At 42.6% G+C, this 25,375-nt stretch overlaps 1 protein-coding gene across 6 annotated transcripts in view; it reads left to right on the plus strand.

Moving 5' to 3' along the window:
- triob (trio Rho guanine nucleotide exchange factor b) overlaps positions 1-22,807 on the plus strand; it is a 114,295-nt gene extending 91,488 nt beyond the window's left edge. For 3 of the 6 annotated variants that reach the window (XM_063878752.1, XM_063878753.1, XM_063878756.1), the window contains 23 exons: positions 45-331; positions 427-597; positions 1,712-1,807; positions 2,308-2,456; positions 2,635-2,701; positions 2,805-2,908; positions 3,066-3,135; positions 3,240-3,329; positions 3,426-3,518; positions 3,620-3,670; positions 5,005-5,082; positions 5,432-5,623; positions 5,834-6,011; positions 6,237-7,111; positions 8,055-8,305; positions 8,401-8,657; positions 8,755-8,917; positions 9,067-9,188; positions 9,439-9,517; positions 11,977-12,177; positions 12,293-12,431; positions 12,703-12,889; positions 20,059-22,807. In XM_063878752.1, coding sequence (XP_063734822.1) covers positions 45-331; positions 427-597; positions 1,712-1,807; positions 2,308-2,456; positions 2,635-2,701; positions 2,805-2,908; positions 3,066-3,135; positions 3,240-3,329; positions 3,426-3,518; positions 3,620-3,670; positions 5,005-5,082; positions 5,432-5,623; positions 5,834-6,011; positions 6,237-7,111; positions 8,055-8,305; positions 8,401-8,657; positions 8,755-8,917; positions 9,067-9,188; positions 9,439-9,517; positions 11,977-12,177; positions 12,293-12,431; positions 12,703-12,889; positions 20,059-20,480 — 4,322 coding nt within the window. In that variant the 3' untranslated portion in view covers positions 20,481-22,807. Of the gene's footprint in view, positions 1-44; positions 332-426; positions 598-1,711; positions 1,808-2,307; positions 2,457-2,634; positions 2,702-2,804; positions 2,909-3,065; positions 3,136-3,239; positions 3,330-3,425; positions 3,519-3,619; positions 3,671-5,004; positions 5,083-5,431; positions 5,624-5,833; positions 6,012-6,236; positions 7,112-8,054; positions 8,306-8,400; positions 8,658-8,754; positions 8,918-9,066; positions 9,189-9,438; positions 9,518-11,976; positions 12,178-12,292; positions 12,432-12,702; positions 12,890-20,058 lie in introns of those variants that run through there. The other 3 variants (XM_063878755.1, XM_063878754.1, XM_063878757.1) reach the window with 3 other exon arrangements.
- The last annotated feature ends 2,568 nt before the right edge of the window (positions 22,808-25,375 follow it).

The following is a 25,375-nucleotide window of genomic DNA, read 5'->3' on the forward strand; positions in this document are numbered from 1 at the left end:
TCATAATATTATTAATCAACCTTCTCTTTCTTTTCTCCTCTTAGACACTTTGTCTGTATCCAGTAACGACGCCCTGCAGCCAGGCTCCAGCCACACCCTGGGTCATCACAGCTCCCCAGGCCCCAAACGTCCTGGGAACACCTTAAGGAAGTGGCTCACCAGCCCCGTGCGGCGGCTGAGTTCCGGCAAAGCTGATGGCCACGTCAAGAAACTCGCCCACAAGCACAAGAAGAACCGCGATGGCACGAGGAAGAACATGGACTCAATGGCCGGCACGCAGAAAGACTCTGACGACAGCGCTGCAACGCCGCAGGATGAGACACTGGAGGAAGTAAGAACAGATAAAGTAGTGCATTGTGTCAGAACTATTTAAAGATGCAGTTTTGGTCCTGACAATAATTGTTCTCCTCCTTTCTTTATCTCCAGCGTATGCGGAATGAGGGGCTGAGCAGCGGCACCTTGTCCAAGTCTTCCTCATCAGGAATGCAGAGCTGTGGTGAGGAGGAAGGAGAGGAAGGGGCCGATACTGTCCCTCTGCCTCCCCCTATGGCCATCCAGCAACACAGCCTGCTGCAGCCCGACTCTCAGGACGACAAGGTTGGTCACGCAGGGCAATCATAACAATTAGACGCATCCAAAAAACAATGAAGTCCAGAAAACAGATTGAAGTTTGCAAACCAAGACACATACAGTATGGGTTGTGTTAAAGCAGAACAAAATGATTGAAATTAGGAGAAACATGGTTTTCCACATCGGCAATATGGTAACATACGGATATTCACAGGAAGATAGATGCCTTTTGAACTTGTTCAACTCCTTAGCTTGGATTTGTACATTTATCTACATAATTCTTAATTTAAGCAGCCAAATGTCTGCGTTTGGTTCCATATAGAGGTTAACACAAAGCTTATGATAAACACACTAAAGCTCTTCTTTGGCTAATAACTTTCCTTTTTTCTCTCTTATTTTGTTGATGGTTGCATGTTCCTCCCTTCAGCATTATGTTGATTTCTGTTCTGCTTCTCTTCTTTCCCAGTTTCCCTATCTCTCCATGTAAAACCATTATCATCTCTACTTCAGATCCTTCTTTTACTAAGTTTATTTTCTGTGCCTTTATGTCATCTCTCTTTCACTAACAAAATGTCGTTCTCATGGAGTGTAATTGTTGCTGAAGTGAATACTTTACTATTCACATGTTGCTGCAGTGGTGAGGTGTTTGTCGGACTGAATGGTGAATTCCCATTAAGTCTGGTTTTGAAAAGGGGATCCTTTTAAAACTGTGCCTGCCACTATGCCTCAGTCTGGGCTCCGTTGCAGAGGCAAACGTGCTCTCCAGTATTAAGCAACACTGTTTGCTGTATATAAGTAATCTGACCAATCAGAAAGCTTGTGCTGTAGAGCAGTCCAATCCTAGAGCTATCCCTTGACCTAAACCCACCTCATAATTGTTAACCCTGTTTCCCTGAGACCAGCCTGTAATTGGCTCCTACTTGGTCCCAAGTTAACCCTTTTATTAGGGAGGTCACACACACCAAGTCCTTATATGGACTTGTGGAATATCGGGGTCCAAACTCAACAATGGTGAGCCTGAGCAAATTCACAGTACTGTGTATGACCGCTTCACGCATGCTGCTCTACCGAGTATTACATTTATCATGTTTACACCTTAACAACGTATTCTTTAACTTCCTGTTTTTATTTTTTTATTTAGTCTGCATCCCGTCTGTCCGCTCGTCCCAGCAGTTCAGAGACACCCAGTGCTGCTGAGCTGGTCAGTGCCATCGAAGAGCTGGTGAAGAGCAAGATGGTGAGGAAAAAGATCATAAACAAAAGTCACACGTACACACAATTGTGGCACATTTGTACACAGAACAATTATGCTAGATTAATGTACAGACACAAACACACACGCACACACACACAGACACACACACGCACACACACACACACACACACACACACACACACACACACACACACACACTTTTTTATGGTGTTGTTGACAGAGAATTGCATCATGGACACTAGTCATCTGTCAGAAGGAGTGTGACTAACTATGCCAGCTGTCCTCTGTTGCAACAAATGGGCATTACACCCTGGCTTATATCCCCAACACACACACATGCCCACTGGCTTACACACAGTACAGATACATACCAAAGTGAATATAGTACGGTTAATAAAACATGCTGTCCAAAACAAGGGATCACATACTTAAACATTATTAAAATGTTTTCATCTCAATGACAGTTATTTATTTTTTTCCTTTCTCTGTCTCCCCCTTTCCTCATCTCCCTGTTCTCACAGTCACTGGAGGATCGTCCCAGTTCTCTCTCAGTAGAGCAGGGTGACAGCAGCTCTCCTTCCCTCAACCCCTCCGACAACTCCCTCCTCTCCTCCTCCTCACCCATCGATGAGGTGGATGAGCGCAAGTCTGGCTTCTTCAAGAGAAGACAGTGAGTTATAAGCTGGTGTCTTGTTAGTGTTTTGTTAAACATTAGCCTCTTGAGTTCAATCACTTAATCATGTTTGTCTTCATCTGTGTGCTTATATGGAACATTTCTGATGTTCATCCACAGCTGAGTGCATTACATTTGTTTTACACTGTGACTATTTCTGTTTTGTGTCCCTCAGTTATGTGCTTCTGGAGCTGGTGGAGACCGAGAGAGACTATGTCAGAGATCTGGGATCAGTAGTGGAGGTAAAATCAGATACTAAAGTATGTTAACATTTACTTTTAGATATTACTTTTTGCTCAGTGTTTGAAGCAAAAAAATGTGTTTTTTTTACTTTTCTATTCTCAGGGCTATATGAGCAGGATGAAAGAGGAAGGAGTACCAGATGACATGAGAGGAAAAGACAAGATTGTCTTTGGAAACATCCATCAGATCTATGACTGGCACAAAGAGTATGCTGGCAGTCTTCTCCATGCCTTACAAATACCCTGAATTCTTTTTTTTAAGTTGTGTTATTTGCCCCAGTGCGAAGCCATACAGCATTAAATACAGCAGGACCATGGTCTTTGATAGGTTAAATAACATGTCTCTCACATGATTGATCCACAGTCTTTTCCTGGGAGAGCTTGAAAAATGTTTGGAGGATCCTGACAGGCTGGGTCCTCTATTCGTCAAACAGGTGGGGAACCTATTAAGTACATTTTATTGAATTTAAATGATAGATTTAAATGTTTGTATTTCTTCTCATTTACCAAACCTACTTTTGTTTTGTTCGGTTGGTAGGAGCGGAGGTTACATATGTACATTGTGTACTGTCAGAACAAACCAAAATCAGAGCACATTGTGTCAGAGTACATTGACACTTACTTTGAAGTAAGATTGTTTTTACATTCCCAAACTTCATTGCTTTGATTGTCCAGGTGATCAGTATTTTAATTTACACGTAAAAACATTTGTATCTTTCATCAGGACCTCAAGCAGCGATTGGGCCACAGATTGCAGATCACTGACCTGCTAATCAAACCAGTCCAACGTATAATGAAGTACCAGTTACTGCTGAAGGTAAATCCGCCATAGTGTTCTTAGTTGGCAGGCTGCATTCAGGCAAAATTAAAATGTTAAGTAATTATTAATATCTTCTTATTCATATACCTCTTGCACAGGATCTTCTTAAAATTTCCAAGAAAGCTGGAGTGGATACAACAGAGCTGGAGGTAATGTGATGCCCACAGCAGTGTTAATTTTGTCAGCTATTTTAGATTTAGTCTTAGTGTTTGGACAAAAATGGTTATTAGTTTTAGTCACATTTTAGTCCTTTTTATCCTTAATCGTTTTAGTCTAGTTTTAGTCGACGACAACTCAAAACGTTTGAGTCCAGTTTTAGTCGATGAAAAATCGTTACATTTTAGTCAATTTTTAGTCAAAACGTTTTTCTCTCAATAAACTAATTCAGTTAGGCAAATACATGTATCTGAAATTGGAATCAAGTTGACAGTATTAAGTGTTGAAATTCGTAAAGCAACATTTAACTCTCTTAACAGTTTGTGTAATATCTGGTGTTCTGCTATAAGGTTCATACAGAGGCAGATCGCCCATCCCTTTAAAACAGAGAGAGAGGCGTGGCGCTGCATGTATGTGTGTGCATGGTAGGGCTGAACGATTTTGGAAAATAATCTAATTGCGATTTAATATGCGATTATTTTTTCAAGGTCCTCTTCTCATGTATTTTTCAACAAACACAGTAAATCAATCGTGATTACAATCGTGAACCTCGTGAGGTAGCAACAGTAGCGAGGCATGTTCTGCACAATACCTGACGTTGCGCAGCATCTTCCTTTTTAAAGCCAAAATAATTCCACACAACTGACGTGCCGCCCCTCTTTGGTACCAAACTTCCAGCCGTGCACTCTTCTGACGAGCCTGAGGTCATTGTGCAACAGGTTCAAGCGCAGCGTTGACTTCTTTCCCTGCCTGCTCGGCTCCACTCGGCTTGCTCGCAAGTCACGTGACCAGATCACGCGAATAGTCAAATCCCAGCCTTTGCGGTTGGAAAATCTCGTTTTGTCATATCAGCCGTAGTGCATGGTAGAGCGAGCGAGAGTGAGCAAGCGTGTATGTGTCTGGAGAAGTGAGCGGAACAGCAACAACAAAAGCATATGTGTAACAGGTTTTAATAAATACAACGGCCTCCAAAAGAACAGCTTGCCTGTCTACCTTATTTGGACAAAGTGGGTTATTGAACCCGAAGCCGGAAGGGGAAAATAAAATATACTGCATTTTGAATGTCCGACAGTCCATCATTAACATTTGAGTCTCGTCTCGTCAACGAAAACAAAATATAGATTTCGTCATAGTTTGTATTATCAAAAATCTATTTTTAGCTTGTCATCGTCTCGTCTTAGTCATGTAAAAAGGTCACACTGGACCGCAGTGCACTTTAAACGTTCTATAAGTGATGCTAAGACTCACTTTAAAATCCTCAATACCTTCTGAATAGATTTGAATGGAGTTTGCCTCTTAAAGATTTTTCTTTCATGTTCTTCCATAGAAAGCCGTAGAGGTGATGTGCGTGGTCCCCAAGCGCTGCAATGACATGATGAATGTTGGGCGCCTTCAAGGCTTCGATGTAAGACTGCTCTTTATCCTTTCTATGTTGCTGTCTGTGTGTGTGCTTGAACAACTATACCAATTCAAATAGACTATTCATTTAAAGAGTGTATACCTATACATAGCAAAATTCATTTCTAATTTCAATCAACTGCCACTAGATGTCATTGTGTGCTCATTTTTTGCAAATATGTGTTAGCACTGTAGGTACTTTGTTTGATAATAGACTATGCTTCTTTAGTTTGTTTTTCTCTTGCCTATTTCAAATCTAGGTTATGGAAACTGTCAGAAAAAGGGAAAAGAGCATGCTGTCCTCCCCTTTCCCTGTCTTCTGATTACTCTTCTCTCTGCTCTTCCTCTTGCTTCAGGGTAAAATTGTGGCACAGGGCAGATTGCTCCTACAAGACACCTTCATGGTGTCAGACCAGGATGGAGGACTTCTGTCCAGGATGAAGGAGAGGAGGGTCTTTCTATTTGAGCAGATCGTCATCTTCAGCGAGCCCATAGACAAAAAAAAAGGCTTTTCTTCTCCGGGCTACCTCTTCAAGAACAACATCAAGGCAAATGCAGCTCAAGAAATTACATAAAGCTACTGTGAAAGCAGAATATAAGCCTTGAACAGTTGACAATTGTATCTATGTATTGTATGTTTGTGGACTGTAGATTTTACTGTAGGTTCTTAATTAACAAAACTATCCCTTTGCCCTTACATTGTTTTCACCGCCAATTGTCTTCCTCTCTTTTTTTTCTTTCTTGTAACATCACTTCAGGTCAGTTGGTTGGGTTTAGAAGAAAATGCAGATGACCCCTGCAAGTTCACCCTCACATCCAGATCATCCAGTGGAAACCTGGAGAGGTACACCCTTCATTCAATGAGCCCTGGGGTTAGTCAAGTCTGGATCCACCAGGTCAGCCAGATACTAGAGAACCAGCGAAACTTCCTCAATGGTAAGAAAATGATGAGCATATGACTTTGCACACAAATTAACAAGAAAATGCTGGGCTGTGTACTTTGATGGAAATTTGAACTAGTAGCATGTCTGACTTTTCCAGTTTCTAGTTATACTTTTTCAACCTCTTGGAAATAAATAATATTCAGTACTTTCTTAATGATCTTAACTCAAAATACTTGTGTGTTATGAGTTTAATATTGTCTCTCTTCCCCTACCACAGCTCTGACATCCCCCATAGAGTACCAGAGGAACCATGTGGGTGGTGGCGGGCCAGGCGGCCCACCTAGCAGTAGCAGCAGTTGCACTGGAGGCCTGCCAGGAGGCAGCAGCTCCAGCATGGGAGGGGGAGGAGGAGGTGGTGGCTCTGGAGGATCAGGGAGCAGCTCCTCCTCTCTGTGTGGCCCTCGCTCTCGACCCTCTCGCATCCCCCAGCCCTCCTCACGCTTACCCCAGCCCGTCCACCACCACCATCCCCCCGGCCCTGAGGGGCCCGACAGATCAGCAGGTATGTGGTCACCCTGCCACCCTCTGTCCCTCCCCTCTAACCCCTACCCAGAAACAACCACAAATGGAGATGTTCTAGCCTCAGAGGTCCCTAAGATGAGGATGCTGGATAGTCCTCATGGAAATAACAGCAATAACAGTAACAGCCCATCAGACAGCACGGAGGGTAGTGTCAGACTGGGTCTGGGGGGCTTTGAAGAAACCCAGAAACATCAAACAGCTGGTATACCACAGATGGCTGTAGCTCCTCTTAATTTGACCCTAAAAAGCACTCGAGTTGGGACAGTTTCTCCTCTGATTTCACCTCAGTCTCCTGGAGGTGGAGGAAAGGAAGCATTAGTCCCCTCCAGCCCAGCTCATAAAGGCACCTCTTTCTGGGCTATGGTCCCTACTGTGCCCCCCTCTCCTGCCAGCCGGCCTGGCTCCTTCTCCTACCCCAGCGACTGTGGTGGAGGAGGGGATTCTTTGGGTAGAGGGAACCATGGGAAGCCCTCTCATCACCGCCATTCCACCCACAGTAAGGACATAGACCGCATGAGCACCTGCTCCTCCACCAGCGAGCAGTCAATACACTCCACCCAGAGCAACGGGGTAAGATGCCAATTTGAGGCAGAGGCCTGATTGAGAGCCTCGAGCTACTCACTTGTCACTAACCCCGCCCTCACTGACTGACTGTCCGTCAGTCACCCTGCCGCTGGCTCTGAGAATGGCTTGTACAAGCAACAACTACCACACTGGAGATTAACGGCTATCTGAGTGCACTAACTTCACCGACAGTGTGTGTGATAGAGAAACATTTTCTGGCTCTCCAGGGATGTACTAACAGTGTGGATCTGACTCATATAGCAACTTGTGTAACTGCTTTCCTAGACTCTTGGAGTTTCAGTATGTGTTTGCTAATAGATGCTAACTTAATCAAAAAAACACAATTTCCAGATCTTTCGCATTCACACTTCCACTGGAATATTCTCATGTGATAATCAATCATCTATGGTCAAGGCCTTGACACAGATGAGGAGCTCTTTCATGCTCTTTTTACCTCTTTCCTCCTCCGTTCCCTGTAATGGTTAGCACTGAGACTAAACTAGCTGCTTCTTTTCACTTCAACCTTCTCTGTTTATCTCCACGCTGGTTCAGAAGAGCTTTTTTCTTGTAAATTTGTTTCACTTCACTCACCACAAACTTCTGTATTTCAGCAACTGACTTGATGATCACAACTTCTGCTTTACCCTTTCTTTTCCAACATGACTTCTGTCTTTTTTAAATAACAGTCATCTATGTTGATAGAAATGGTTGCTCTAACCCTTTTTACGTGACAAAAAAGCGTCTTGCAATCCTTCCTGCATGTTTCGATCATAACAGCAAGGTCATCTGTGTGTGTACCTGTCAATCAAATCCTGTGTTTGATTGTTGTGAAGCTTCTGATACAGTTCTGTGCAACCCTTTTTCAAAAAATGTATGTATGTTTATCACACTGTGTTTTGTTAAAAAGCATGTGTGTTAAAGTCTAAAGAGTTCCAATCTTCTTCTGCAGAGTGAAAGCAGTAGCAGCAGCAGTGTGTCCACCATGTTGGTGACCCAGGACTATGTGGCAGTGAAGGAAGATGAGATCAGTGTGGTGCAGGGTGAGGTAGTTCAAATGCTAGCCAGCAACCAGCAGAACATGTTCCTGGTGTACCGGGCGTCCAATGAGCACAGCCCTGCGGCTGAGGGCTGGATCCCTGGCTATGTATTAGGACATACTTCCACCTCCACCACACCTGACCTCCCTGAAGGAACCATCAAGTAAGAATACATTTCTCCTGTTCCTCTGACAATAAAAAGCCAGAGTAAACGTGAACATTCATCATGACTTCTTTTTTTGGTCTTGTTTTCTTTAGGAAATCAATATCATGGCATACAGCGCTCCGTATCCGCCGAAAGTCTGAAAAGAGAGACAAGGAGGGCAGGAAGATGGAAAACGGCTACCGCAAGTCTCAGGATGGCCTGGCCCACAAAGTGTCTGTCAAGGTACAGAATGTAAAAATATTTTGTATAAACCCAATTAATTTTCTCTTTAACTGTAGGTTTGTGCAGCAACCTTATTTATTCTTTATATTTTTATTCCAGCTTCTAAATCCCAACTTCATCCCTGATGGTAAGTACACATTGTACCCATAGACCTTTTACTGTTTACCTGTATAGAAATGATTATTTACATTGATTCATCTCTGACTCCTCTTCCTACTTTCCAGCTCCTCCAGAGTTCCAGATCCCTGTTGGCGATGTTGCATGCGAGGCTGGTGAAAGTGTTACTCTGAGCTGTAAAATGTGCTGTCGACCCCGGGCCACTGTCACTTGGCGGGGACCTGACAACAACACTCTGAGCAACAATGGACAGTACAGCATCACCTACAGGTGACAGAATATAACTTGACTTAATTCCAACTGACTTCATTAAATCAGGTTCACGGGATACGATAGGAAGCCTTTATTCTGAGGAGGAAACCCCAGGCTAGCATGATGCATCTCACTTAATCTTTCCTTTCTTCTCTCCCATTCTACAGTGAGACCGGAGAGGCAGCTCTTTGTATCCTGGGAGCGTCTGTAGAGGACAGTGGGGTTTACACCTGTTTTGCTACAAATGTAGCAGGCTCTGTCACCTCCTCCGCCAGCCTCAGAGTCTCAGGTGAGAGTCCTGTGATGGAATTAAACCATTAACCATTCATTTACTAGTGAGAAACTGGGTTTGTGCTGTAAAGATTAATTTTGGGAAATAAACACCACCTCAGTTAAGTGTTGAACCTCTGAAATTGAAGTTTCATTTAAATTTCTGTTGAACAAATGAAAAAGTTAAGATCCAACTTGAATTGGTGTATTATCTTCAATGTCGTGTTTTTGATTAGTGCACTCCATTTGAATACAATATGTGTTCTCAGGAACGTCTGATGACGGCAGTGAAGTCCTCTGGAAAAGCAGCTTTGCCTCCTACTACACAGAAATCACTGAATTAGGAAGGTAAGAGTGTACTCTACTATTATACCTTAAGGTATAAGCGGCCCGAATGATGCGATTGGTACTTACTAACCGGTATCATTTTGTGGTTATTTCGGCATCACTTTGAAATATGTTTATTGTGTTGAAGAAGAAGAAAAGAAGAAGAAGAAGATATACTTTATTTATCCCTGACAGAGACATTTCTTTCCCCACTCTGTTATGTTTACATACACGTAGTATCTATCAACGTGGAGATAAGCCCCGCCCCCTAAGCCAGCACGCCCTGTTTGTATGACCCGAGTAAAAACAACTGAAAGCTGCGGTCAAACTCATCATCACGAACCATTAGTAATAAGAAAGCACTGGTTAAAGATGTAAATTACAAAATGATGCTGAAATAACCACATTAAGATACTGGTTAATACAAACCATGAATGAATGCTTTGACACAAAACTTTTAAAATGCGTGTTTTCTGGATGGAGATGGATCAATCTAAGTTAAGCCACTAGCTGCTCTGTCCACACTCACAACAACGTCATTCAGACAGAAATACAGCAGTGACTTTAATCGCCATGCCACAGAAAGTCTGTGGTTTGAACATTTATAACTTTTGTTCAGTTTCTGAACAGATATAAGGAACTGTGAGCTCTGGGTTCTGTTGCCCAGAATCAACAGCTGCTGTTTGGTTTTCTGATTCTACGTCAGTGATGGCAGAGTCTCGCCGCTGCGAATCCATGTCTATCTTTGCATTGCCTTTACATGCCATCATGCACGCCGTGAACATACAGTGGGGAGAACAAGTATTTGATACACTGCCAATTTTGCAGGTTTTCCCACTTACAAAGCATGTAGAACTCTGTAATTTTGATCATAGATACTCTTCAACTGTGAGAGACGGAATCTAAAACAAAAATCCAGAAAATCACATTGTATGATTTTTAAATAATTAATTTGCATTTTATTGCATGACATAAGTATTTGATCACCTACCAACCAGTAAGAATTCTGGCTCTCACAGACCTGTTAGTGTTTCTTTAAGAAGCCCTCCTGTTATTCACTCATTACCTGTATTAACTGCACCTGTTTGAACTCGTTACCTGTATTAAAGAGACCTGTCCACACACTCAATCAAACATACTCCAACCTCTCCACAATGGCCAAGACCAGAGAGCTGTGTAAGGACATCAGGGATAAAATTGTAGACCTGCACAAGGCTGGGATGGGCTACAGGACAATAGGCAAGCAGCTTGGTGAGAAGGCAACAACTGTTGGCGCAATTATTAGAAAATGGAAGAAGTTCAAGATGACAGTCAATCTCCCTCGGTCTGGGGCTCCATGCAAGATCTCACCTTGTGGGGCATCAATGATCATGGTGAGGGATCAGCCCAGAACTACACGGCAGGACCTGGTCAATGACCTGAAGAGAGCTCGGACCACAGTTTCAAAGAAAACCATTAGTAACACACTACGCCGTCATGGATTAAAATCCTACAGCCCCTGCAAGGTCCCCCTGCTCAAGCCAGCGCATGTCCTGGCCCATCTGAAGTTTGCCAATGACCATCTGGATGATCCAGAGGAGGAATGGGAGAAGGTCATGTGGTCTGATGAGACAAAAATAGAGCTTGTTGGTCTAAACTCCACTCGCCGTGTTTGGAGGAACAACAAAGATGAGTACAACCCCAAGAACACCATCCCAACTGTGAAGCATGAAGGTGGAAACATCAAACATTTGGGATGCTTTTTGCAAAGGGGACAGGACGACTGCACCGTATTGAGGGGAGGATGGATGGGGCCATGCATCACGAGATCTTGGCCAACAACCTCCTTCCCTCAGTAAGAGCATTGAAGATGGCTCGTGGCTGGGTCTTCCAGCATGACAATGACCCGAAACACACAGCCAGGGCAACTAAGGAGTGGCTCCGTAAGAAGCACCTTAAGGTCCTGGAGTGGCCTAGCCAGTCTCCAGACCTGAACCCAATAGAAAATCTTTGGATGGAGCTGAAAGTCCATATTGCCCAGCGACAGCCCCGTAACCTGAAGGATCTGGAGAAGATCTGTAAGTTGGAGTGGGCCAAAATCCCTGCTGCAGTGTGTGCAAACCTGGTCAAGAACTACAGGAAACGTCTGCTCTCTGTAATTGCAAACAAAGGTTTCTGTACCAAGTATGAAGTTCGGTTTTTCTGATGTATCAAATACTTATGTCATGCAATAAAATGCAAATTAATTACTTAAAAATCATACAATGTGATTTTCTGGATTTTTGTTTTAGATTCCGTCTCTCACAGTTGAAGAGTAGCCTACCTATGATAAAAATTACAGACTTCTTGTAAGTGGGAAAACATGCAAAATCGGCAGTGTGTCAAATACTTGTTCTCCCCACTGTATGTACCTCAATGTTACATGAGATTCAGAGTATATAAAAATAACATGTATTAAAAAGGTATTAACATTTTTCTTAACTCTAATTTCTGCTCCCCAGGGGCAGGTTCTCAGTGACTAAGCGTTGTGACCAGAGAGGGAGTAAACGAACAATTGCAGCGAAACACATCAACAAGAAGCTGCTGCGTCGAGAGCAGGTGCTGCAGGAGGTCAGGCTCCTCCAGAGTCTGGACCATCCCAACCTGGTGAGGCTGCTAGACACATTTGAGACGGCCCACAGCTACGTACTTGTGCTGGAGATGTAAGTACTGATGTGTATCCCTGTGGCTGATCTGACTCCTCAATGTTTGAAACATGTAGATTGTTTATCGCTGTGAATTTTAAATCTCTAATGAATATTGTGTTTTTGTTTTCAGGGCAGACCAGGGACGATTCCTGGACTACATAGTGAGCTGGGGCAACCTGACGGAGGAGAAGGTGGCTCTCTACCTCAGAGATATTCTTGAAGCTCTCCACTACCTGCACAGCTGGAGGATTGCACACCTCGATCTCAAAGTAAATGACTAACATCAGGGTAGAGCTCAATACTTAGTAGATTAATAGATTCTGTGATTCTCTGGTTCCAGCTTCTGTATCTATTGTGATACAACAATAATAATGTGTGGTTGTTGACTGTCAGTCAGCATTTCAAGACATCAGCATTGGCTCTGGGATCTGAGGTGTTCAAATATGTTCCTGTAAAGAAACCTCTTTTATGCATACGTTTTACTGCAGTTTAAGTAACACATGACTCTAAGCCTAACGTCTCTTCCCCTTGCTCCCGTAGCCGGAGAACATTTTGGTGGAACATGCGTCTTCCCAGCCGGTGATCAAGCTGACAGACTTTGGTGATGCCGTACAGCTGAACCCCCCCTCCTTTTACACCCATCCTCTCCTGGGGAGCCCAGAGTTCTCTGCTCCCGAGCTGATCCTGGGTCAGCCCGCCTCAGTGATGTCCGACCTCTGGAGCTTAGGTTTGTTATGAGTGGTTTTCAACTTGCAGAAGTGGAAGAAATTTTCAGATCTTGTACTTAAGTAAAAGTAGAGTACCAGAGTGTAGGAATACTGTTACAAGTAAAAGTCCTGCATTCAAAATGTAAGTCAAGGAAAAGTATTAGCATAAAATGAAACTTGAAGTACCAAAAGTAAAAGTACTCTTCATGCAGATTGTTTGGCCCATTTCAGTATAATATGTATTATATGTTTTGTTTATAATTATTGATGCATTAAAGTGATATCAAAGCTGGTAAAGGTGCAGCACATTTGACTTTACTTTGTATACTGCAGGATAGCTTGTGAATTTTACTCCAGGTGTAACTAAAGTCTGATTTAAGTGTTGATTATATTTGGCATTATTAATCCAAATCCGCAAAGTAACTAAAGGTATTAAATAAATATAGTGTTGTAAAAGTACATAATTTACCTCTGAATTGTAGTGAAATACAAGTACAAAGTACTACTTGAAATACTCAAGTAAAGTTGAAGTACCTCAACATTTTACTTAAAGGTCTCCTGTTATGCTATATTTCAACAATATATTGTTGGGCAATATCTATACAAAACTTGTCTGTGAAGTGCTTTGCTCAAAATACCAAACAGGTCACCCATTGTAGCATGCCTCATCCCCCTCTATTTCAGCCCTGTTCCTGAAGAGCTGATTCTGTGACTTTTGCTTTAAAGTTGAGCTCAGCTGAAGCTGGCCACGCCCCTTTGGAGCGCAGCTCTCTCTCCTCTGTGCAAGTTTTCTTCCATGAGAAGATAGCCATATTATGTTCAAAACCACATCATGCATTATTTCTGAAACACTTCCCAGTGTTTACCACTAGATCAGTGACATTATATGTATCATATATACAACAACTCTAAGTCCCTCCTGCAGACATCCTGCTGAATACACAGACACACAGAGGTGCTGCGGAGGGGATTCAGCTCGCGACTGTATATTGCAGATGATAGGTTGGGACGTGTCACGTGGGCGGGACATTGCCAGGAGTTCAATGTAAAGCCAGCCCAGATTTCAGATATGACATCATAACCGAAGCAAATCTGGATCAGCTCGTTTGTACCCCCGTTTTTAGAGATGTGGGTAAAAAGGAAAAGAGAGAGAGGACTTCCGGTTTGGTGAGCATGTGAGAGCGACGTAGTCTCCGTCTCCCATAACTCAACTTTGCAAAAACCCGTATTTTTCTAATACCCTCAACGACCCAAGTACTTTACAAACTCGGTATAACATCGAGTCATCATGAACAATGTCAAAAGCAACAAAACAGTCAAAGAAGAGCGAGAATGAAGCCCTGAGAGCCTGCGTATGCTTAACTAGCATTGAAGACCTGCTGGAAAAACATAGAGCTAGCATAGCGACGGATCTTAAAAACTCCCTCGCTGCACTGGAGTAAAGGCTGGAAAAGATGCAGACCACGGTGTCAGACCACGGACAACGTATCATCTCACTGGAAACCAATGCCGAGTCAGATGATCAGCGTATTCGTGCTCTGGAGGCGAGGTTGGTAACTTTGGCCGATAGCAACAGCAAGCTACTAGCGAAGACGTCAGACCTGGAAAGCCGGAGCCGCAGGAATAATATCCGAATCATTGGCCTCCCAGAATCAATCGAGGGGCCCACAGCCACCATGTTTTTCTTGAGACTGTTAGTTGAACTGCTCGGGGAGGAGATCTTAGAGTCCCCTCCCGAGCGCACAGGGCGCTAACAGCCAAACCACAGCCGGGAGCGAGGCCGCGGCCGGTGATTATCCGACTGCATCGTTACCAGATTAAAGACCTAATCATATGAGAGGCCCACAAAAGGAGAGGAAAGCTACAATATCAGGGAGTCCTCGTCCAGATCTTCGAAGACTACGCTCCGGAGGTGGCCGAAGAACACGCAAAATACCGGACGGTGATGGCAGAACTGTACAACCTCTCTCTCAGGCCCGCACTACTCTTCCCGGCTCGCCTTCAGGTAACACTCAACGGCGGGACAAAGAGGAGGTTCTCCTCCCCAGAAGAGGCCGCGGCGTTCGCTTCAAGCTACAAACAGAGCTCGAGGCCTGACTAGCTTGAGCAGCTAGGCTAGGCATACACTACACCAAAGTCACTTTTCTGCAGCAAACTGAGTTTACTCGGACAATTTATTTTCTTGCTGGTTTTGCACATATTTGCAAATTTAAATTTTTTGGTTTTACGGAACAACTAAATGTACAAGGGTATCTTGCTTTATCCTCTGTTTATTTCCTTAAAGCTGCAACTTTTATTTCTTATTTTTTATTTTTTACAGAGCTGATAACGTCGAGCATAACCAAGCGTAGACTTGGTTTGCCTTGTTCTGTTCTAAAAGTTCACTCAATACAACTTTGTAATATTCCACATATTACACAGAATATTTTATTGTTATATACTCCACTTTATATTGGAAGGGTACATTGACGTACTTTGTTAAAGGTTCAAAGGGTTATGTAAAACATATTATGACACTTGTTGAGTTATGGGCTCTGAGATGACTTCTTGAGGTAAGATGCTTCAGAAAGGGAAGTATGAGCACGTTAGTTTAGATGACATTTCTAGGGGCTGGGAGGGTTATGAAAGGGGACAGAGGCAGGAGTCCAGGTCTCCTCACAGATGGGGTGGGGGGGTTAGGGAATGGGTTGGTGAAGAGACATTTTTTGTCTGCTTTTTGTGGTTTGTTAAGTTTTTGTTACCATTTGTTATGATTTCACTCTTCTTCTGCTGCCTGCGTCTTAGAATCGACCTGATAAATCTTCTACCATCCGCTGTAACATGACTGGCTCATTAGATGGAGGGACCAACGGTGGGCAAATGGTAAGGTTTACCTCTTTAAACACGGGGGCTTGAATGCCGCATTAAAACGAACAAAGATTATGACTCATATCAAAAATATGAACGCCGACGTGATACTTCTTCAGGAGACACACCTTCTAAGGTCTGAGCATGGGAAGTTGAGCCGACCATGGATAGGACAAATCTTCCACTCCCAATTTAATTGTAAAACAAGAGGTACAGCCATATTAATAAAGTCCAGAAGGACGTTATACAATTGTCTCCGGTATATTATACCAGAAGCCTGTAGTCTTAGCATCGATCTATGCCCCTAATTGGGATGACCACAGCTTCTTCAATTCAGTATTATCCCTAATCCCCAATCCGGACACCCATACTCTGATTCTTGGTGGGGATATGAATTGTGTCATTGACCCAGTTCTCGACAGATCGAGCTCCCGAATTATTCCGCCCTCAAAGATGTCTCAAACTTTGTCCACCTTCATGGACCAGTTTGGCTACATTGATCCCTGGAGATTCATGTACCCATCTTCTCGTCAATATTCCTTTTTCTCACACGCCCACCGCTCTTTTTCCCGTATTGATTACTTCCTAGTGGATAAAAATCTTATCTCCTCACTTACTTCTGTACAATATTTACCCATAACAGTTTCAGGTCACTCAGCTGTAGTACTAGATCTTCGTTTTGACCTAAAAACCCAAACATTCTAGGTTTTGGCGTCTCGATCCTCTTTTACTTAAAGAAGGAAAATGTTGTAATTACATTTTTGACTCAATCACAGTCTTTTGCGACACCAACAAAAATAAAGAGACCTCCCCGTCATTGCTATGGGATACCCTGAAGGTTTTTCTCAGAGGCAAGATCATTTCATACGCATCCTATGCTAATAAACAACGCAGAATGCGTAAGGAAGACGTAGGAAAATTAATCGCAGACTTGGACAGATCGTTAGCAGTAACAAATACCTCGGACTTGTATGAAGAGAGACTCAGACTTAAGACAGAACTCGACTTACTCCTTTCAGCAGAAGCTGAATGACTACTTCTCCGTTCCTATGGATCGCTATATGAACACGGTGACAAGGCTGGGCTCCTCCTTGCTCATCAGCTAAAAGCTAGACAAGCAGCCAACCAAATGATCCAATTAGAGATGAATCAGGCACAGTAGTGACCGAACCAATCAAAATTAATACCTCATTTAATTCATTTTATCGTCAATTGTACAAATTTGTATCCCCCGACGATGCAACCCAAATGGACGCCTTCTTTCAAAAACTAGACTTACCAAGAGTTTCAGCCGATGACAATCAGACGCTGGACGCTTCGTTAACACTTCCTGAGATAAAAGAAGCAATAAGCTCAATGAATAGTGGCAAATCACCGGGCCCTGACGGGTACCCCGTTGAGTTTTATAAGTGATTTTCTAACCAGCTGGCCCCTCTACTTCTGGAGATGTTCAACTATTCATACAGCCATGGCTCTCTACCAGCCACTTTAACGCAAGCCTCCATTTCCCTCATCCATAAAAAAGACAAGGACCCTCTAAACTGTGCATCATATAGGTCAATTTCCCTCCTTCCAGTAGATGTGAAAATACTTGCGAAAATTTAGCTCGTCGCTTGGGACCTATTATGCCTATAATCATCTCGGACAACCAGACGGGGTTCATTGGTGGGAGGCACTCCTTTTCCAATGTCAGAAGGCTCCTCGGCGTCATTCATACTCCATCCTCCCCTACTGATCCAGAGGTGGTTATATCACTTGACGCTGAGAAGGCCTTCGACAGGGTGGAATGGCCCTACCTCTTCTCTTCCTTGCAGCAATTTGGGTTTAACACCTGCTTTATTTCCTGGATCAAATTATTGTACTCCTCTCCCCAGGCGTCAGTATGCACGAATACACAGCGCTCTGATCCTTTCCCCCTCTTCCGCGGCACACGCCAAGGGTGCCCTCTCTCTCCACTGTTGTTCGCGCTTGCCATCGAGCCATTGTCCATAGCATTGAAATCAGAAGGAGGGTTCAAAGGAATAAGGAGACATGGAGAGGAACAGCGGGTTTCGTTGTATGCCGATGACCTACTCCTATATGTAAGCGATCCCCTGTCAAACCTTCCACCTATTATCTCAATTCTGGACTCTTTCAGCATATTTTCCGGGTATAAACTGAACATCACCAAAAGCGAGTTTTTCCCAATAAATCAATTGGCCACAGAAATCCCAACTCACCTCATACCATTCAAAACAGCTGCGGTAGGCATAAAGTATCCAGGAATAATGGTCACACGATCTATGCGCACACTGAAAGAACAGAACTTCTCGGTACTGACAGCAGCAGTCAAACAAGATCTTCAAAGATGGAACCGTTTACCACTGTCTCTAGCGGGTAGAGTGCAAGCAGTAAAAATGAATATCTTACCAAGATACCTTTACCTCTTTCAGTGCCTACCAATCTACCTCCCTTGTTCGTTTTTTAATCTTATCAACAGCATCATATCCACATTCATCTGGGCAGGTAAACGGGCCAGAGCAAATAAATCCTTACTCCAGAGGAGCAGATCATCGGGCGGCCTAGGATTACCCAATCTCCTTGGCTACTATTGGGCGGCTAACGCACAAAAGATTTTGCTCTGGTTCACCTCACCTCAACATAGTTGGTGTCAGTTGGAGGCAAACTCATGCTCCACATCCCTCCGGGCACTAGTATGTGGCACCCTCCCCCTTTCTCTCGCAGATTTTACATCTAACCCCATTGTAACTAATACATTAAAAATTTGGATTCAAATCAGGAAACGGTTTGGATGGCTCTCCCTACCTCAAAGTACACCTCTTTGTAATAATCACTTATTTGTACCAGCCAGGATTGACTCGCGCTTTGCAGCTCTGGAAAATAAAGGCCTGAGTTGCTTGAGTGACTTATACATTGATGGACTGTTCGCCAGTTTCAACCAACTACGCTTGACCTTTGGACTGGGTAATACAGACTTTTTTCGCTTCTTCCAACTTCGCAACTTTGTACGAACCCACTCTTCCCAGTTCCCCCAAGCCCCACCCCTCAGTGGTATAGACTTAGTACTCCAGGCTAAGTCTCTGCCTAAGGGCCACGTCTCATTTCTTTATGATCTCTTAACACCAACAAATGATTCATCTGTAAATAAGAGCAGGGCTGACTGGGAATCCGAACTCCAGATAAGCATTTCTGATGCTCTGTGGAAAAAAGCATTGGAAGCTGTTAACTCCTCCTCTAGCTGCGCCAGACTGTCTCTGTTATCCAATTTAAAGTAATCTTTAGACTCCACTATAGCAGAGACAAACTCTCCAAATTGTATCCAGACAGTACTACTGAAGCTTGTGACAGATGCTCTCAGACGCCCTGCAATCTAACACACATGTTCTGGACATGCTCTAAACTGTCTAACTACTGGCAACCATTTTTTTAATCTATTTCTGACATCCTAGGAATATCTGTTAGTCCTTCGCCACAGATAGCTATTTTTGGAGTGCCTCCCGATGGACTCGTAACCACATCTTTGCAGAAAAATGTCATAGCTTTCGCGTCCTTGATTGCGCGCAGAAAAATTCTCCTCCTATGGAAATCTTCCCAACCACCCTCCTTTAAATCTTGGCTACACGATTTATTATTTCTACTGAAATTGGAGAAAATCAAATTCAGCCTTAGGGGCCGTCCCGAGAAGTTTTCCTCACACTGGAAACCGCTACTTGACTATGTTGATAAACTCCCTGCTACTGATATGTCCCCCCCCCCCCCTTAGATTTGACTCCCTAGGAACAGTGGGCTGATCTACTGAATATACAGAGACGCAGGCAGCAAACAAACCAAAATGTTATGTTGTTTTCCCCTTTTTTTTTCTTTTTTTTCATTCACTTACTTAACTGAAGGTAACCATGTTTATGTCTTGTCTTTGTTTTTGTTTTGTTGTTTGTTTTGTTTTGTTTTTGTTTTTTCTCACACTGTTATCCAGCTCATCTGGGTACACTAACCTGTTTATATAATGTAATAAGGGTCTCTGGGATGGGTGGGATGGGTGCTGGGTTATGCAGAAAAATGAAAATATGACTCTTTCGATGTACTGTTTACTGCAACTGAATCAATAAAAATATTATTTAAAAAAAAAGGAAAAGAGAGAGATTTGTATTTTCTGACACTTTGTGAGTCTCCTTACACACCGTGGACACAGAAGACAGCAGAAAGTGCAATTTGCTTAATAGGGGACCTTTAAATACAGTACCTGAGTAAATGTACTTAGTTACCTCACACCACCGATAACCTGTATATAACATCATAAGAAGCTCATTTGAACCAACCATCTAAGCTCTTTTCTCATTAACAGGGGTGGTGACCTACGTTGTTCTAAGTGGTGCCTCTCCGTTCCTGGATGAGAGTTTGGAGGAGACGTGTTTGAACATCTGTCGTCTTGACTTCAGCTTCCCTGATGACTACTTCCAGGGTGTGAGCGCTGCCGCCAGGGACTTTGTGTGCCTGCTGCTCCAGAGCGTGCCGGAGCGGCGGCCCTCCGCGGGGTGCTGCCTGCAGGAGCCCTGGCTCCAGCCACAAGGCATGGTAAACAGAGACAATGGTCACGCCACCCTAAATCATTCACAGCCACCAGCGCTGCCACCATCTCAGAATCATCAACATCTGGACACCTCCAGACTCATTTCCTTCATCGAGAGACGGAAACACCAAAACGATGTTCGGCCCATTGCCACCATCAAGGCCTTTCTTCACAGCCGGCTGCTCAACCACATCTAACCAACGGGACAACAGCAACGTGTCTAGATACACGTTCCTGCTTTGTTGCTGACTTGAAGGAATTCCTACCTGTCCATAAAACTTTGGAGGATGAGTAAACTGTTGAGTTGAGCTGTTACTGAGAGGAACACCAGCAACATTTCCACAATGATCCCCTTTTCCCTCACCACGCCACAAAAGTCCTGCTGCTGCTGACTGACTGACCTCTGCTGATAAACCCATTTGACCCTCAAACCCCCCTCCTTAACCTTGGCATATTGTCATTATGCCTGCACAACAAATGAACTGTTGGAATCTCTTTGGGATTCTAAACCTTGACTTAGCAGGGAAAGAAAACCAAGCTTTCTCAGCAAGCTTGAGCAAGTCTTGCGTTGCGAACAGTGTTGAACGGAGAAAATAGAATACTGTATAATAAGAGTAATTCAGGCTGCTTTCGGTTGAACACAAGAAAATGTTTTTTTTGTAATGAGAGATTACTTTTTGTAAATGAAACCATGTACAGTGAATAAACAGAGATCTGTCTTTATTCAAAGAAAGTTGACTGAGTACAAAGAAATAAGACAATAGAAGTGGGATGTGTGAACAGAGTGGAACCCATCAGCAGGGTCCACTCATTCTAAGATGAAGACCAAAACCATGTTTTCCAGAAACACATTATAGTTACTTTCAGTGCAATAGTTTGCTTATCTTTATGCCCCCATTCAGTTTGAACCGTGGAATCATTTTTGTTTGTGACACTAAGATAAAGTAAATTAACTTGAACAAGTATTAAACTATTCGGCATCGCCTCTCAGAATTTTACTTGCATCCGCCTTATTTGTAAATAACGTATTCCTGCCTTTCATTCTCATTTGGAAGAATTGATCTCAAATTAACAAAAGTGATTTCATTTGCAGAGTATTAGTGAGTCCATGCAGCTGTGGAGGTCACTCCTTGAGGCTTCATTTTTGACGATGAACAAACCGCTACTAGAAATGCACTCGTAATTTGCATCAATTCCAATGTGCAATGTTGCAGCTTTAACATTTATGCAACTATTTATGAAGACTTTGTGTTGTTGCCGTATTCTTAAAAAGGCATGTACGTACCTGGTACTGCGATAGATGTCTGTATTGTGTTAACTCTTATGTATTAAGTTCAGTATTAATATCTGCAAAAAACCCACACAAGAGGCGGGTTTTTGGAAAATAATGTGTAAAAATGTGTATCTATAAAATATAGGCCCTTATGCTTTCATTTTCTCATTATGTGTTATTGTCTGTAACAATACCAAAGTTGACTTTGCTTTCTTTTCCTGCTAAAATGTGTTTTTTATGATTTCTCATGTTAAGTTATAACAGACCACTCTGAACCAGGACATGCCATGAGTGTTTACATTGGTTCAGTCTGGATTTATTTATTCTTTATCGTAATAAGAAATCGTTTGGTGGTTTCTTGCTGAAAAAACTAATATTTCACTTTTCTCAAGCTGTGCACAAAGTAGTTTGCTGTGTGGGTTTGTTTGGCTTTTGTAGGTAGATACTGGTGTATGTCGCTAGAGTTATTTTAGCATCTCAGTTTGAAGTTGTAAGACACGCTAAGACACCAAGTAATATGTCTGGAAGAATGTCTCAGTGTGGCCCATTCACCACAGACTTTAAATGATATGAGAAATAGTCATTAAGAAGACGCCAGAGATTTGACCAACAAAAGTTCAAATGTATCTCTTTGATAACTTTCATTCAGCATTGACAGGTCCAGTTATTTTTATTTGGTTGAGTTTATGTCTTTGGGTTATGAAGAGCCAGTTGATGGAGTCCAACGACAGAGGTTGGTGAAACTAAATACCTGCATTGTTTCTTATTTTATTTGAAGGTTGTAAGAGTTGCTGTCTGATTTGATGTTAAAGAAGTCAAAAACATGTTGATTTCTTTGGTCTGTACATTCTAAGTATCTCATTTTCTGTCATTTTTATTTATCGGAGTGGATCTAGGTTTCCCAAAATCATGCTGTTAATCGATTTATCAAATTATCTTAAAGCCTATTCATGGGAGAATATGATCGTAATAAAATGCCTTTGGGAAACCCGCCCTATACATGATGTAAAGATGTACAGAGGGGGTCGGGCAGTTTGCCCACACCCAGGATGTAAACCTCGTAACTATGTCATATTATAAATACACATAGAACAAGACTGCAGCAATGTCATTTTGAATGTCTTATTATGAATTGTTTTTACTTTTGCATGTATATTTCTTTGTACAGAAGATTGTGTTTACATGTTACTAAGTGTTGTAAATATTTTATTTTGTCCTCGGTTATTTTGCCATTAAACGTACAAGGAACAACCGGTGTCTCTGAAACGTTTTATGCACATACAGTATACTCACATACACCAACACAGGTGACTGGAAAGATGTGATCTTTAGACTACAAGGCTGATATGTGTACAGTAATACTAAGCTAATGTATTTACTCCAATGAAGATCTTTGTCTGTAATACCTCATACAACAGAGCGACAGAGGGTGCATTACTGATCTTATCTGTCCTCTGCAGATGCTGTTGCTGTGAGTGAATCAGAAGACTGTACAATTCCCCCACCTCCTCAAACCCATACTAAATGTCAGTAACTTGTGTTTTCAGAAATCAAAAGACAAGCTACCAGTAAGACAGCTTTTAGGTTTTGGTATGTAGGATCATTTTCACCCCTAATTTATGTGGTTTGAAAATATTGCTTAAGCAGGAATGACATTTATTTTGCAAATATAGTCCTGGAAATTCAACTGACTTCAATATTGAACAAAAAATTAAGCTTTATTTGTCAACACAAACCCATAACGAACAGCTGATCTGCCAAATTACCGGTCTACCTGCATTACCTGCACCGCTGCCGCTTTTGCTGCGGATGTGTGAAAGAAGACCTTATCAGGTGTGAACTATGTTTTGTTTTTCTCAGCAGCGCAGAAGCAGCAAATATTTTGCATGAAACCACAGAGGATATATTTGTCACAATCTTGTAATTCTCAGTTTTACACAAGAGCAGTTAAGTGTAAAAGTGTTGCGTCCTGTTGGAGTGTAGCTTCAGATGTTCTTTACACATTTAATTTGGCCCATTAACAAATTACTTTTCCATTAATGATTAGAGGATTTGTTTGACTATTTCTCTCAGCACTAACACAATATTCCCCCCCTTTGTGACAGCTTACCAACTGCAGTTGGGCATCGTTCTATATATGTCACCCACTGAATCCAGCATTCACTCACTTACACTGAAACCCTTGTCTGACTCTGCTTTTCATGGTTTAAACAAGTGAAACCCTCAGAAAAATTTCAATCGCAAAGATATCAAGTCATTTCAGCCAAGGTGAATTAGTAAAACAAAAATGTTCTCAGAAATTTCTTAAAAATACTTTGAAAGTCAATGCAGTGAACAAAAGACATATTGTCACCTACACAGATGCACTGAAAGATTATTATCTTGAGTTTCCTGTATGCCCGCTGTTTAACCAGGTGCTGCAAGACCACTAGATGGCACTAAGAACTACTGGTTTAATAGTCACATACCAAACCTCCTCACCACCTTACCTTGTCAATCCCTCACCCTGTCTTTAAAATGTTAAATATAAACTGAAATATAAAACTTAACAGTCCCTCAAATCCTTTCATAGTGAACAGTTGCTGATACTTATCTTACAGTAAAAAGAAAGGTTATTTGGTAATTGTTTCACTAATTATAAAAACTACATTCAGACAAAAATGTCCTTTGCAACAAAAAGTTGCTCAATAAATGTTGTTTCTTTTAGTGTTCCATGATCAGAAAACATTGAAGATAATAATACTCTAAAACCTAAAGCTGTCTTGCCTGACTCAGACATCTATCCTCTTCCCTTTCTAATGAAAAACACAGTGGGAAAATTACTTTTACTTTAGTGTGGTTTATTACTTGAATACTATTAGTGAGTGGAGCATTGTGCAATTGCAGTCTCTATCATCTTAACAAATCTATCTATCTATAGTAGGGCGTATTATTTAAAAAATCAGTACAGCTGTTTTAGCGATTATTAATTTCTCCCTTGTCTGGCATATAACCCTTTCCTCTCTAAAGATGCCCTTGACTTGTGACAAGGGGATTGAGTAACAAACAACTGCTCACAGCGACTTTTTTTTGGGGGGGGAAACAAATGTAGGTAAGCAAGTACAGAATTAACAAAAAGCACTAGTGCTCCATCAACCCTCTGAAAAAGACAAGTTCTACAATAAGTTTATGTGAAGCATGGATAGCTTTTTTCTTCAGACATCCATGAGTTCATGTTTGCGAATCACCACCAGACAGGTCAGGAATCAGCTCTCGAGCCAGACAACACCAACCCCCGGGTGCTCAAGGTGTGCGCCGGACACTTAGCAGGAGCTTTTCAGCACCTCTTCAGTCTCTCTTTGAAGCTGATGAAGGTGACTGAGATCTGGGAGACTTCCTGCATTGTCCCGGTGCCCAAGAAAACACACCCCAGCACTCCAGGATACTACAGGCCTGTAGCTCTGACCTCTCATGTCATGAAGATCTTTGAGAGACTGATCTTGCAGCATCTCAAACCCCTTGTGTTTGACTCCCTGGACCCTCTACAGTTTGCCTACCAGGCCAACATCGGTGTAGAGGATGCCCTCATCTACATGCTCCACAGAGCCAACTCACACCTGGAGAAGCCGCACAACTCACTAAGAATCCTGTTCTTCGACTTCTCCAGCAGGGGGGAAGAAATGGAGGTGGTGAACAGCTACAAGTTCTTAGGAGTGCACTTATACAGCAATAAACTGGACTGGAGTGACAACACTGATGCTCTCTTCAGGATGGGACAGAGCAAGCTGTTCTTCCTGATGAGGCTAAGGTCCTTCAACGTGTGCACGAGGCTGATGCAGA

Source organism: Eleginops maclovinus, chromosome 3 (genome assembly GCF_036324505.1).
Source record: "Eleginops maclovinus isolate JMC-PN-2008 ecotype Puerto Natales chromosome 3, JC_Emac_rtc_rv5, whole genome shotgun sequence".
In the NCBI taxonomy this organism is placed as follows: domain Eukaryota; kingdom Metazoa; phylum Chordata; class Actinopteri; order Perciformes; family Eleginopidae; genus Eleginops; species Eleginops maclovinus.